Source organism: Syzygium oleosum, unplaced genomic scaffold, assembly GCF_021117445.2.
Source record: "Syzygium oleosum isolate NSW1041296 unplaced genomic scaffold, Sole_v2.1 Sole_v2.12, whole genome shotgun sequence".
In the NCBI taxonomy this organism is placed as follows: Eukaryota; Viridiplantae; Streptophyta; class Magnoliopsida; order Myrtales; family Myrtaceae; genus Syzygium; species Syzygium oleosum.
The window spans coordinates 3,621,815-3,637,787 of NW_026607496.1; the positions used below are offsets into that span (position 1 = coordinate 3,621,815).

Sequence of the window (15,973 nt, forward strand, 5' to 3'; positions counted from 1 at the left end):
AAGAATAAATTATTTATTAATACACAAATTCCTCCAAATTCCTCCGTATTAGAAAGTTTCTGAGCGATTCAAAATAAATTGGCGATATCAATCCCTCCTAATCTTTTTCCTCAATTAGTTTTTTTTCATCCAAACACGCTTGTATCTTTAGAACCATTTCTCTTCCCTTCCAATCTCTCCTAACAAACATAGAATTAATCATTGAAATTCTATTTTTATACTCATGTATCCTTCTCTTAGATAGTTAAATTTTGAACGTATATTCATGATATAGAACGTCCCGATCCAGAGCCATGCGTCCAAACCACTAAATAGGAAAGCCACATCCGGGCTTTTAGGGGTAGATTGATCTCCATCATATAGGATGGAACTCGAACCAGATGTTGTACATTTCATATAGGTTCAGGATCTTAATATACAAACTATCCAGGATTAGCCTTGGTGGTTGGGACGTCAAGGGATTTTCAATTCATTGATAGGGGGTCACTTTTTCCAATCTTATTAACTACGTGCAAAGCTCTATTTCAGGGCTACCTGCATGGGCCAAAAGTCTAGACTTAGCAGATTTGTAAGGCTTACAGAGTATTTTATGAACTTTCAGGTAGTTAAGCTTTTGCACTCATGCCGTTGGATTATTAAAAAAACATCATGATATATAGGTGCACACACATGTGTGATCTATAATGTGTGCCTATTGGTATCCATTTTCACCACATGTCATTCTAAGACATGTTTTATGTAAATATTGTCGTAACCTCCCAAGATGAACCTAGGGGACTTTAACATATTACTGAGGAAGCATGAATGATCTTCTTACGAACTGGCATTTATACTTAACACGAGCCCTCCTAAGCCATGTCAGTCCCAATTTGGTTTTCTAACTCAATTATTCGTTTGATAGTAAACTTAAGGGTTGTCACTAAACTGTTATAGGCCAGTTAGACACCTGAGAGAAATTAGGAACTCATTTTACTTCTGGAACTAGAGATTTGTGAGTTTGGGGACCTAATCACGCTAGAAAGTCAAATGCCTGTTATTGGTAAATTTTCTCTTTTATAAATAAGCTTTGCATGTGATCTTTTCAATTTTACACCCTCACTGCATCTAAGTATCCAGGCTTAAGTGCTCAAGTAACAAAAATTAAATCCATCAATAAATAAATAAAATAAAGTACAAGGACTGGCAGACATATAGCTTCATAAATGGCTTGTAAATGTTGAGGGGAGAACGGTAAAGAAACGTAGAAATAGAGAAATAGAGAAGCTCAAGCGGTACTGTCATCGCACAACACCCAAATCCTCACTAAAGAAACTTTTCCACACTTTTTCTATATCAATACCCTAATTGTTTTGATTTTTTTAAACCTTAATCTTTGAGTTAAAAATATTTCCTATCCAGGGAGGAGGTTTGTCTTACAAAAATACTTGATCCGAAAGCACTATTGTTAACACAAGTAAAGTAATTAAGCAAATACATCACACGCATATTGCATTTCGTCCTCTCATGAGGTCTTGTTATAAATAAGTAGGGAAATGTTTCTTTAGGGAGGATTTGGGTGTTGTTCGATGATAATGCTAGTGTTGAGCTTCTCTAATCCAATCTTGGTTCTTTAATTTTTCTCCATACTTATAACATTGCTATATTGGCTCGTAAGAAGATTAGCGATCATCTCAGTTTGTTAGTGTTACACGTTAATTGCTTAAATATGAAGCTGATAGATTTATGGACATTTTGTATGAAGATATCAGCAGAACTGTCAATTTTGGTTTGTGGATTGCACGAACATTGTAAGTTGGGTTATGTTTTTAAGTTCCATATTAATTTGCATGAAATGCAGTGATATGTGACTTTTTTATTTTGATGTGTGTCCAGCATGGCGAAAAAACTAATTGGCGAAGCAGGGAGCATGATGCCACGACAAAATTATCAGTCGAAATGAGACTGTATGTGTGATTGACAAGACTTCCAACCATGTATGGAGATACACACTTGCCAGTCCTTTGTGCCTCAGACATCACTGGAGGAGGATGTCCATTTGTAATTAATGGATGCGTCTGGCGCAGTATCATTGCAGGGAGATCATTGGCATTGTTGGGTACAATTTTGTCATCGACTTCTGCACCTTTCATGCGTCACGTGGCAGAGGCACAACGCTCCATGCTGAAGACAAGAGTTTTAGGGCGAGAGTACCCATTTCTGTGAACATGTAGAGAATACCTGAGCATGCCATTCTCATAGTTGCTTTTGTGTTGACCACTTGTCCTGCTGTGGGCTGTGTATGTTATTTTATGTGGAATTTGCACTTTGGTGGTTAGAATCGTATAAAGTGTTGGTAACACTTAAATTTCATCTATCATATTTAATCATTTATTGCATAACAAAATTATGAGTTCACCCCTACTTCTAAATAAAAATATCATTATCGTGATTGGCATTTGCATTATAGGCACTAGGAGTATTTTAATATAATTATAATATACCCATATAAATTGCATTTATGTTGGTCCGGTCATAAATTGCCTTGGAATTAGCTTAAAGTCTTGCATGTTTTTAAGGAGGAGGGCCCTAATTTTATTGAACAAATTTAAATGGTGAAAAAAAAAAAACACGCAAGACGGGGAAATCTCGTTGGTTGAGTCTTGTCAAGGAGTCCGCACAACCTAACAAAGCAGATCTCAGTGAACCACCTACTGAATTTCCAAGCGAACACGTTGCCACAAAAGAATGAGCATGAATTGATCTGCAAGCTCTTGTGACTTCACCATCAGACGAATGCCATTCATCACCTAACATGCAATTCACTCAGATCTCTCTCTCTCCGACCCACGTTTTGAGTCCAGGAGCTTCTATACGGAAAGAGACTGAACCAGCCTTGGTTTTTGTGGTCTCTGTGAGTTCCATGGCTTATCGTGCTTTTGGGTACTACACAATAAATTATTTCCGGTCAACAGATGGAACCTCGATTCCGTCGAGTTCTGAACCACCGGATGACAATGCGGTTTTTAAAATCGAACACCCTCGTGGAAGAGACGTGCTTGGCTTTGCTGCATCTTTTTTTCACGTTGTCCAACTAATGAGGCGTAATGTGTTAGCTGTCCGTATGAATTTCCTTTCGCCTTCCTTCTGTGTCCATTCGAAATGTTTTCCGAAGGCTAAGCCGATTTTCTTGAAGTTGCATTGCCATTTGTTGGCTTTTCTTCTGGATGATTTAAATGAGGGAAAATAGGGAATGGAAAAGATATCGATAGGTTGGAGAAACATATAGTAAAATTCTTGAACAGACAAGATGTTATCAGGCTATTTCGACACATTAATCAAGCATGGACAAAAAATTAAGGGGAAAAGTGTCAGAGAAGTCTTAAATCTATTGCATTGATGCCAATTTAGTTATAAACTTTTTTTTGTACAGATTAATCCTAAAGCTTTTGATATAGTGTCAATTCAGTCCTTCCAGCACGTGGATATCGGTTGGCCTATGTGGCACCACCGGTGCAAATGTGGACAATTTTTATAATATTTTTTCGATTTTTATTCTTTTTTCTGATTTTTTTCATTTTTTCTTTCTCTTCTTTTTTTTCTTTCTTCTTCTTTTCGCCGGTGACTGGACACTGGCTATGGTTGGGCAAAAGCAACGCCTGGTGAGGCTGCTGTGGCCTCGACGAGGGTTAGCCTTGCCAGATCTGGCGAGGGGAGCCCTCACTTAGGTTGGCTTCGCTTGGCCGATGGCAACCCTCTCGCAGGCAAGGCCAGCCTGTCCAGCCATGGCCGATGGCCAGTCACCGGCAAAAGGAAGAACAAAGAAAAAAAGAAACGAAAGAAAGGAGAAAAAAATCAGAAAAAATAATAATAAAGCAAAAAAATATTAAAAAATATCAAAAATTGTCCACATTAGCACCGGCGGTGCCACGTAGGCTAGCTGACATCCACGTTAGTAAAATCCGGCCAAAATTAGCTAGAAGGATTGAATTGTCACAATGTCAAAAGGTTTAAGATTAAATTGGTACGAAAAAAAAGGTCTAAAACTAAATCGGCATCAACAAAATATGTTCAGAACTTTTCTGACACTTTTCCCAAAAATTATGAATAGGGCTAATTAAAAGATTTGAATTTTTTATAATTTTTTGTTTTTTTCTCTTCTTTTCTTATTATTTTTTCCTTCATACCCTCGCGGTGGCCGGCGAGGGCGTGAAGGACCTCACTAGATCTGGGTAAGGACCATCTCGCACGCGGCCATTGAGGGCTTGTTGGCCCTTGCCAGCCAAAATGAAGGAGAAAAAAAGAAAGAAAAAAGAAAAAATAATAAAAGAAAAGAAAAGAAAAACGAAAAAAATTATAAAAATTCAAAATATTATTAAAAATGTCAATGTCAGTGCCAATCGTGCTACATATGATGGTTGTTGCCCACTTTAGCTATTTTCGGCCTTAATTGGCCAGATGGACTGAATTGTATAAATGTGAAAATATTTATGACTAAATTAGTCCAATTAAAATGTTTATAACTGAATTAGTACAAATGTAATAGATTTAGGACATGTTTGGTACTTTTCCCAATCAAATTTTGGGCGCCTTTCATAGGACGGTAGATCGAATGCACTCAATCTATGCCTAAGGAAGCTTTTCAACTGTAGCTGAAAAGTTGGGTAATCCTCGGAGTAGCATTGAGGATGGTGCATCGCCTATTTCTCGTTCTCACTGTGTGCTGCACTTAATTGCAGCTAGCGCTATATATATGGCACACAAGATGAATGTATTTGCTTTGATGGAGATATTATCCAGATTTACTATGATGAATAGGGAGACCTTTTACCTGATAAGATGTAGAGATTAAGATTTTCGGGGAATCATTCTGATTTTATACATACGTGTGTTCATATCCGTTGAACAACTCGAGAATTTAGTTGGATCATTCCCAAAGTGAAGAAAAAAAGAGAAGGAAACTCCAAGTACAGGGTCTGTAATGTTGGAGTTGGCGAATACTTCGGGGACCCTTGTTTCTCACACCGGGTACGCCCACGTGAGCTTAGGGAAACTGAAGTGTTGTCCGACGACATGTGACCCACATGCGTGCGGAATGCGGGGGTTCGGGGCGGCGCCCGACACGGATGCCCATTGCCGGTCGGGTGGCGTGGGTTCGGGGGCGCGCCCCGATGGCCGCCCGCTCGCCGGTGAGCGGGCGGGGCTCGGGGCGGCGCCTCCGAAACCTCAACGGGTTTGGGCTGGCCCGTATGGTGCAAGATTAAGAGATTTCATATAGGTTTAGGTTTTGGGCCCCGTTTGGGGCATATATATATTTTACTCGTTTTTTCTGATCATTGTAACGAGTTGAGTAGCTGTAAACCGAAAACATAGTGAAATTTCTTTGCAGGACGTAGCCCTAATTGAGGGTGAACCTGGGTAAATTCGTGCATCGTCTATTTTCTCTGTTTTTCTGCGTGATCGTTCTGTTTTGGTTCTCGATACGTCTCTTCATGTAAAACCCAAATGCATTTATATCATGATGATAACCAAGAAAGTGATCTTCCACCTACCAAGAAGAGAGGTCTCTCTCTCATTGAAAATAGTATTATACATACAAAAAATAAGTGTACAGTAGAGGGGAAAAAGTTAGGCATCATCATTGATCTCATGCTCCATGTGCAATGTATTAATGATTTAGGTTCGAATCCGAAATTGGGGACGCAAGAGTCAATCGAAAGACAATAATTAGGAGCCCCATCCGCTCTGGGTTCGTAGATGATTGTTCAGATTCAATAATTCTCTCTCGTTCGCGGGCATTTATGTCTTTTGAGAATGACTGTCCAAGGCACACGAGCGCTTCCTTCCTGGCTGGATCCAACTATCTTGGACTCTTAAATGCAGCCTTTATTGGCTTGTTGCAGGATGTGACTGGCCTTGCTATAGTATGTCGATCTAGCAATTCTGCATGTATTTCGTTTTTGAATTTTAGCACTTGTGCTTATGTATTAAGGATTGAATCGAACGCATCGGGTAATTTGATGAGGGATGAAGTATACGACATACTTAGCCGATTCATAACTTTGCAGATTTCATGTTCAAACGATGATGTCTCCAACTCTTATTAATATTGAGAGTGATTCCCTAATATCTTGTGTAGAGTCTCACGCAATGCGTATGAATGGGGTGATTAATGTGCAATATTTTATAGTAATTAAAGCAAAGGTTTGGCAGACCCGTGTTATCTAGAAGAGAGAGAAAGAGAGAGGTTTGACAAGGAAGTAGTGTTGGCAAATTCCGATATCAATTGTGTGAACTTTTGATGGTACTATTGTGAACTGTTCTAAAAGTTTAAGTTATTATATGAATGTGTAGTTTAATACGTTTAGTCTAGTCTTTCTACCAAGTACTAATGTGGAATATTTCATATTGGGAGGCAAATAGGAGTCTAAAAGATTTGAATTTAGAACCTTCTGTTCTAATATCATGTGAGATTTTGATGAAACAACTATCAACTGTTCTAAAAGTTTAAGCTATTAGATGAAAACATGATTTAATATTTAATTCGCATAAAACATATATGTTAAAGTTGATGTCTTACTCGTATTTGTGTCATAAACAAGAATGACCCTTTAATACATGATTAATAAACGTATCACTACTAAAGAGATGACAACAAGCGACCATCTTTGAGGTCGGGCAATGAAATCCGCCATTGGAAGTGCCTTTTGGCGATAGCTTAAATGAGCGTCCCTAGTGATTTTGGACTTGGGACTGTGTTTGCCCGATTGCCTGTTGTCATGTTTTTTAAGTAATGGACTTGACCGTAGTGCATAAAAACATTCTAGTCGGGCATGTGCCCCTCTAACTCCTTGTATTGAGATCACTGTTTTATCATATGTTCTCTTCCCCTACGCCGATGGCCGGGGTTAAGGAAGCCTAGAATAAACCTTTTTTTGGCAAATTATATTCGTTTTATGACTGTGAGAGGAACTCGCGTCGTCCTTATCTAAGCTAGTTTCGGTGAATAAACCCCTCACGAGATATCAAAAGGGTCCCCACCTCTGGCACTGGGTAAATACGAATCGAAAACTTGAGAGAGGATTCAAACTCACTACCTGAAGGGGAGATTAAATTAGCATCTCCATACACACCTCAATTCTTGGTGTATAGAAAGGAGGTGAAGGATTTAATAGCAAAAGATTGTAGTTACGCTTGAAGAATCAAAGATCTCCAAGTTAATGGAGGGCTCCACTAATATGCACTCATGAGCTATATATTCAATTTCGGAGGAAGTATTGCATATTTTAAGCTGAGTTTGAACAGAAATAGTGCATTGGTGTAACATATTGCTCTCGAGTGTTTCATGTAGGATATTAGAAACCAGGGGAAAGGGTAGGGGTGTGGTTCCAGGATAGAATCTGAAATCGGAGAACTAGAATGGTGGAAACTAGGTTCCGGTGCAGGATAGATCTCAGGCTCAAAAAATTGAGAAACTTATTTCGACGGGTAAGTTCCACGTTCTAAATAGATGGAATTTGAAACCAAGAATCTAGAAGAAGTTTTTGTGTTTTTCTGGGTATATGTCTTCGTGTGATCGTGCGGTATTTCATGGCGTCCAATGATCAGTGTATAATATGAAATCATTAGTCTAAGCTTCCTTTTTATGATTGAAACTTTTACTTTGTTAATATTTCATATTTTTCGTGTGTCTAATAAAAGTTGTGGTTAGTGAATTGTAACAGCAAGTGGTAGTTATGAAATGCGATGATTCATTGCAATTAATCAATTAATAATACCAGGTAAAATCTAGATAGATTTTAAAACCGACTCTGAAACTTGTGACATGATATGTTCTAGGTTTTAGGGTATGCAAAATAGGTTTCAAGTTTCAAATAATGAAGAACCTTTTCTAACGAGTAGGTTTCGAGTAGAATCCGTACAGAACCTGATACTGCTTACCCTTAGAAAAGGGACCCTACATATACCGAAGCCCTTCAAATTACAATTTTAGCTCGGTTGAACATATTATATAAAAAAAAATTGCCAAATTCTTTGTGTCTTTTTTTTAACCAATTTCTGCCGTATACTTTTCCTTTGACATGTCCTATACCTTGGGGAAAGTGCCTTAGAAAAATCAATTTTGATATCTGATGGGATACAGACAGGGATGTCGGAATTATTTAATTAGCAATTGATATTTTACCTAATGGATCGGAAATCACGTGCCATCCTTTCCAAAGTTTCCAATGTCATGTCGATGGCAGCTGTGATTAGTCATGGCCACGGGCCGATTTCGGCCCGTAACAGGTCCGGTCAAACTCGGGCTCGGCCCGTTGACTGGGCCCACGGTTCGGAACCAGCCCTTGGCCTACGGGCCCGGTTCCGATTCCGGTTCCGGTTCCAAATTATTTAAAAAAAATAATAATAATAATGAAATTTTTTTTTAAAAAAAATTCATTATTTAATTTTTTTTTATAAAACAAATTGAACTCTAATTACCATGCATTGTAAGTACATTGATCTCCAATTACAATGCTTGGCTTGGGTGTATTGAACTCTAATTACAAGGCTTGGCTTGGGTTTTATAAACAACCCCTTTAATGGTCTCTTCATTCCCATTCGATGTGGGACTCTCGGCTTGCCTTGAACACCTTCAATGTGAGACTCTTGGCTTGTCTTCATGCAAATGCCAAGAGTCCCACATCGAATGGGAATGAAGAGACCATCAAATGGGTTGTTTATAAAACCCAAGCCAAGCCATGAGTATGTGAAGTTGTATGTCTTTTGTGGTTACGATCTTTTGCTAGTTAAGAGCAAAGGGTTCCATTGGACAACCTAGAACCGGACTGGACCAATGGTCCGGTTCCCGGTTCTATGGTTTGTCGGTCCGGTTCCTAGTTCTAAAATTAAAGGACCGGTCTTACCGGTTCGGTTCCCAGTTCCGACCGGGAACCGATCATCCCTACAATTTTCATTTTGATTATAATTTATATTGAATAATTCATTATTTCATATTTTTATAATTCATTATTTTTTTATTTCATAATTTATTTTTTTATTTTTAAATTTCGAACCGGAACCAGAACCGCTAGGGGCGATTCCGGTTCCGGTTCACACATGGCCACGAACCGGAACCGGCCGGTTCCAAACCGTGGCGATGTCTAGCTGTGATACTCACTAATCTTAATCTGTCTGGAACTGGGGGGGTACTTTAGGAAATTCCGTGTTGCGTATATAATGTAAATTTAGTGATTTATACTCAACTCGATCCATATTACTAAAATACTTTAATATTTAATTCAATATAGGAAAACTTATACACAACTTGATATGAGAGTGCGGAGTGAGTACACACGAGATCGAGTGAGGACGAGAGAGAATAAAGAAAAAGTCATAGAGATCGGTTGTGCTAAGTAAGTTTTTAACTCATTTATGATTTATTTACGATTCATTTATGACTCATTTAATCAAAATTATGTTTAAATCCATTTATAATCCATTTATTAAGTATAACTAACCCTTTTAACGACTCAGCCCATCATATATGGGTTAAAAAATATGTTTATGACCAATTTTAATAGGTCTACCTTTAGGCTATAAACATACAAGTATAATTGTCAATTTACTAAATAGGAAAGTGACACAAATGACCTCTAAAATTTGGTCCACTGTACGATGTATTCCCTACATTTTAGCATAATATGCAATGTCATTGTTAAACTTTTAATCTGTTCAATGCAGTCATTGAACTATTGATTAATACTCAATTTATAGGCACTGTCGTTGCTACTCAATGCAACAATGGCAACAAGGTCGCGGCCTTGAAGGTGCTTGGCTGGGCAGTGCGGCCGTGAAACTTGGCTGCGACTCATCTCTCTCCCTCTCTCTTTGTCACGTGATTTCTCTCTAATGTTCTGAGAATAAAATTGCCGACCCTTAATTCTGAAGCATAACGTAATATTTATAACATTAAAATAGGTTTCAATATTAATTTACGGGCTTAAGCTTCGGCCTTTCTAACATAATAGGTTGAATTATCCTAAGATCATTATCTAATTGAACTTTAATGGGTTGAATCAAGTTAACTAAAGCTCAATTAGGGTCCGTTTTCCTTGTAAATTTCGGCTAGCTCCCTTGTCCTCAATGTAGCCGAATTTTGGCTTCTTGCAAGCTCAATGAATGACACCCTTTGACCAATATAGGGCTTGTTTTAATTAAACTCAAGCCGTATATCATTAGGGGCTAAACCAAGTCAATTAAAGCTCAAGACCTTGTCTAATGGGCTAGAAATTTCGGCTACTATGCTCATGCATTGACCGAATTCTCCACGTGGGCCAAGCCCGGTTCACGCGCTTAATTCAGGTCTGTTTACCACCGCTAGTCCAATTAAAATACAATGAATAAATTAAATTATATGATATGCAATTTAATGTATTATTTTGTTCATGGGATAAAGTTTAACCTCTAATTTTATATACAATTTACCACTAAATGAGTAGTTAAATTTATGTGTTAGCATATAAGTAAAGATGAAGTAGGACTGAGAATCGATTTTGCGGTACCAATAAAAGCGAGAATATCTACTTTCATAATCTCATTGTTTTCTTATTTGGAAATAACTCTGGATTTAATCCTACAAAGATGATAAATTCTTTGCCTATAAATTCAATGGGATGAATTGTACCTTGATGATACCGAATTGATTTATATCATGAAAAATAATATCAGAAAGGTAGAGTTATAATACATCTGGCATAAGATGAACCAACGCCTCATAAGAACTATGATTTTGCGAGATTTGGGGTGCAACCGAAAGATTTGAACTCATGATCAGGTCAGTCCAAACTATATACAAGTAAGTCTTAACCATCTAATTAAACACCTAGATTATAAGTGACTTTTCTTTTACTTTTTATTATCTTTTAAGATTGTCTACTCCTCAATTTGACCTTTACTTAATGTGAAACACCTGAAACCTTTCAAATTATACAAACATTGACAAGTGAATTTGTGTACGATATTTTTCACGGTTCTTATTTTGGAATTCCATAATATTGTAAGTTTTGGTGGAAAAGTCAATTAGTAACCTTTTACTTAAAATGGGGCCAAATAAACTAGTCCCAAATACGATTCCATTTATGAGCAAAATAAAGCTTGGTATACAATATGATTACAAAATCAATTTGCTTGAACAGAGATAAAGAAACTCATAAAATGAATCCCGGTCGATTTAGCGGTTAAGGTGCGGATTTCTATGTGCGGATCAAATGCCCGAGTTGGTTCGATTCTTTATGCTTCAAGTGCCGACAAGTCTATACTTGGTTGCTCGCTTGGACTTTAGCTCACATCCTAAAAGCTAGTTAATCGGTTAGGGGAAAATTTCATCCCCCCGAAGGTTCATTTGTCTAAATAGGCTTTCTGGTCATGAAGTAAAGAAAGAAATTCTGAATAGATTATCCTTTTGACTGGTGAAACGGTCTGAAGCAAAATGATGACAATGTGGTTAGGATAGCTAATTTCCTATTAATCATCTATAACTACGATGGTTTTCCAAGTGGCATCCATGATTTAATTATGTTCGGGAAAATTATCCAAAAAGTCCTAAACTTATTGTACTTTGGCCAATTCAGTCTTAAACCTTTCAATTTTGTCAATTGAGCCATAAACATTTTCACGTTTTGCCAATTGAGTCTATCCGTCCAATTTTAGCTGAAAATAGCTGACTTGGACATTGACCGTCCTATATGGCACGACCGGCGCTGACGTGTATAATTTTTTATAATTTTTTTAAAATTATGAAATTTTTATTATTAGTTTCTTCTTTTTTATTGTTTTTTTATCTTTCTTTCTTTCTTTCTTTTTTTCCAAGCCTAGGGCCAACCCTCGTCGGTCACAAGCCAGTGGCCAACAATGGTTGACGAGAGTCCCCGTCCTTGCCTGTGATTGCCGAGGATTTGGTACAAAACAAGGAAAAGAAGAATGGAAAAGAAAAAAGAAAAAATAAAAATTATAAAGATTTTTTTTAAATTATCCATGTTAGCGTTTGCCATCTTATGTGACATTACCGGCGTCTACATTAGGGGTGATCGGCTCCTGGTTCCCAAAATTGAGAACCGAGGACCGCACCATTGGTCTAATCCGGTCTAATGGAACCGATTACTTTTTTTTTTTCCGAATGGCAGTGTTTTAGTTCTTATAAAAACTAGATACTTTTGTTTTAGAAAAGAAGCTGGCCTGACATTTCCATGGTTTCCATGAGGTGGTGTCCCATCCGGATGTTTAGAGTGTTCACATTATTTATTAGGAGGTGGTTCACATTACTAGTTTAATTTTGAAGGGGGAAAAACTTCAGCAGGAGCTGGGACACTTCCAAGAAGATTTTGAGTAGGAGTTTAGTTCACAATTTACTAATTTTTTTTAAAAAATAAAAAAATTATATACATGTAATCGGTTTAGTTCGGTTAGGTTCTCCCTTGGAATCGGGAATCGGACCGTCCGAACATCGGTTCCACTTTTAGGAATCAGGAACTGGATCGACACTCTCGAGAACTGAACCTAATCGGCCGGTTCAGTCCGAGCAGTTCTCGATACGAATGGTCCAATTTGCACACCCCTAATCCACAAAAGCGATTTTTAGTTAAAATTGACCGGATAGACTCAATTGGCAAAACATAAAAATGTTTATAACTCAATTGGTAAAATAGAAAAGTTTATGATTGAATTAGCCCAAGTGCAATAAGTTTAGGATTTTTTAGATAATTTTTTTCTAGTCACAGTGATAATCTCTAATGAACAAAAGGAGAGGTCAAGCGACCTTTGTCATTGCCGCTCAGAAACAATTCTCCTAATAAAGCCAACACTCACAGGACCACACTTGTAAACCTTCCAGGCCATTCTTCTAGCCAGCACGCATATTCTTGTGGTGGGGGAAAGCCAACGCTTGATACTTGTCATGAATGTTATCATCATAAAGGTCAATTTGTTGTCTATTTCGTGGATGAAAATCTCAAGAAAAACAGATCTTAGAAATCCACCCGCTAACTTTTTGTTGATGCCACTGAAGACACACACGATCATCATCGTCATTGTCTTAGTTCTACATTTAGTAATTTACAGAAAGAGTGAACAAACTTTAATAGGCTACAAGATATGGAGTGGAATGTTCTCTTTGTAAACTCATCAAATTTGGGAGCATTCAAAATCATCAAGTTCATTGCGGACAAAAATAGGGACACTCCATTTCGCTTTCTCTCTTGCTAAGCAGCCCTACATGGTGAGCAGATACGTGAGGAATAAAGGGACATAGAAGCTATTACATTACCTCTGTCTATGCATGGCCACTTCGGAAAGCAAAGAGCAAGAGAATTGACTAGTGACCAATCATTTTGGAGTGGAAGAAATCTTACATGCTCACAATAATCCTAACTTTTAATTTTGATGGATCTCATGTGAACTAAGGATTAAGAAGCACTTGCCTTGTACGTAATCGTGTGCTCGATATTACGTTAAGTTGATAAGAGATTAAGTACCAAACATATTAGATGGATTACGCGCATCTCAAGAAGCATAACAATTTGACTTCTCATATTGGAGTCATCCTCTTGAGTTTCGGCTCACTTCTTATCTAGTTTGCGAAATTAATGAGTTGCGTTATGAATTCGGGATTGCCTATCTAAAAGTGAACTTTTTGTCCACAAGGTGGAGAACTAACATATGACCGAATGGATCAACCCTACAAGAAGTAGAATGGTCATTTTTCCGAGAAATGTTTGATTATGGTTTTTGGATCCATCTGGTTCCGGTACGATCCCCATCGATTGTCCCCAGAAGAGCATTGAATTTAGAGTTGTATTATTGTGGGCGCCATGTGTCCTTGCTTGGCATCAAGTGTGGCACAAAGGACATCCCCATCTTAGGAGAAAGAAGTGACCGTCCGATCTTCCACGTCATCACCACCACGAATCACCACCGTTGATATCTGATTAATCAGCATAATAGGTCCCAATCTCCTCTTCCTCTCCCAATTTCATGCTATAAATAGGTTCACCGCTAGGCCTATAGTGCAATACCAAGACCGACGCTCACCAGCAAAGAAAACAAGCCACAATCCATACAAAATCCACCCACTGTTCTTTTAGCTCATAGACCATTCTCTATCGCATTACATTCCTGCGTTTATACCTAAAATGACAGCCGAAGACAATGAACCTGCCGTGCCGGAATCCATCAAAAACAAAGTGACCGTCAAGGCCCTTTACGCCGCATTGGCTCTTGGCAACTCCGATGTGGTGCCCAAGCTCCTGGCCAGCGACCTGGAATGGTGGTTCCATGGGCCGCCCCGTTGCCAGCACATGATGCGGGTGCTCACAGGGGAATCGGACTTCTCTGAGTTTACATTCCATCCACGTAGCATAACGGCTATAGGCAACGACTATGTGATTGCCGACGGGTGGGAAGGGGCACAGGCATATTGGGTCCATGTTTGGACACTGAAGAATGGGCTGATCACGCAGTTCAGGGAGTATTTCAACACGTGGCTCACCGTGAGGGAAGTGTCGTTGCCGCGGCGGGACGTGGCTCGGGCGAGCCATACGCTATGGCAGAGCCAGACAAGAGAGCTCTTCGGCCAGTCGTTGCCGGGGCTGTTGCTCGCCATATGAGGAGGGTTAAGCACGCATTCAAGTGGTTGGGAATGAGAATCTGGGGGGTGGTGCGTGTGTCCGTGTGTTCACTATGTTTGATAAGAAAATCAGGACCACTAATGTCAAGTTGGAGCAACATGGAAAGAATTGTAAGTCGATGAAGTGTCAATTACGTGAATGTTAAAATCATACATGTGTCGGACTATGAATCTCTGTCTGATGGAAACTTCCTACAGGGCTCACAAGTGAGCAAAATGGTGGAAATCATTGGTCGATCGATTAATTTCAATCTTGTAGATAAGCTTTCACATCTTACAAAGGAGAGTTTAAATGATCAGGCTACGATTAGCAAGAACCTGCACATGCAAAAAACATAATTTAATTGCCATCCACTGTTAGAAGACATGTCTGTCTCCTTTCACAGGGATAAAAATCATTTATCCTCTTGTTGTATCCCAAGACTCAATCCATGTCTCCAAGTCTCTTACATGGGATGACAACATATACCTTTTGAAATCAAAACCACATTGGTCAATGTTGAAATCCCATATACGTAACAGAGAATATGGTATGAGAAATTCATAAGCCAAGGTGCGAAAATGGCATAGCTAGGGAATTCACGGGATGGTGACCATAGGAGAATTCCACGCATCCAGGAGGTCACCAACCTCTGATCCGGGGGAAAATAATAAAAAGGAAAGGAAACATCTTACACCAAGTTCGGATGGAGTGATTAGAAAGGAAAAGAAAGAATTTAAGTAATTATGAGGAATTGAGGAAAAAAAATATTTGAATGGATTGAGTAATGATGTTGTTTAGATGCTAGGAAGGGAAAAAGAAAGGAAAAGAATGCATTATGACGTCAATATCGTTTTATGTATTTATAAATAAATTTCAAATGGTATAAGAGAAAGAAGAATAAAATTCTTTATTAATGCACAAATTCCTCCAAATTCCTCCTAATGTTTTCCTTGTATCTGTTTTTCTTCATCCAAACATGATTGTGTCTTTAGAACCATTTCTCTCCCTTCTAATCACTCAAAACAGATATAGTGTTAGTTATTGATATCAATTCAATGTATTGATGTATCTTTCTCTTAAAGAGTTAAATTTGGTAGATGAATACATAATATAGAAGGTCCCAATCCGGAACCATGCTTCTAAAACACTTATATAAAAGCCAAATCCAGGCTTTTATATATGATGGTACTCAAGCCAGATTTGTACTTCTATAAAGGTTCAGGATCTTGATATACAAACCCTCCAGGACTGGCCTATTTGGTTGGGGCGTCATGGGATTTCAACTTAATAATAGGAGGTCACTTTTTCAACTTCTATCCACTGATCAGGGACATCTGCATTAACCAAAGGTC

General features: G+C 38.4%; 1 protein-coding gene across 1 annotated transcript; it reads left to right on the top strand.

Annotated features, from left to right (window-relative positions):
- Positions 1-14,010: 14,010 nt before the first annotated feature.
- LOC115685175 (senescence associated gene 20-like) lies at positions 14,011-14,857 on the top strand. The gene has a single exon (XM_030610197.2). The coding sequence runs from the start codon at positions 14,145-14,147 to the stop codon at positions 14,616-14,618; it is 474 nt and encodes a 157-aa protein (XP_030466057.1). The 5' UTR covers positions 14,011-14,144; the 3' UTR covers positions 14,619-14,857.
- Positions 14,858-15,973: the final 1,116 nt, after the last annotated feature.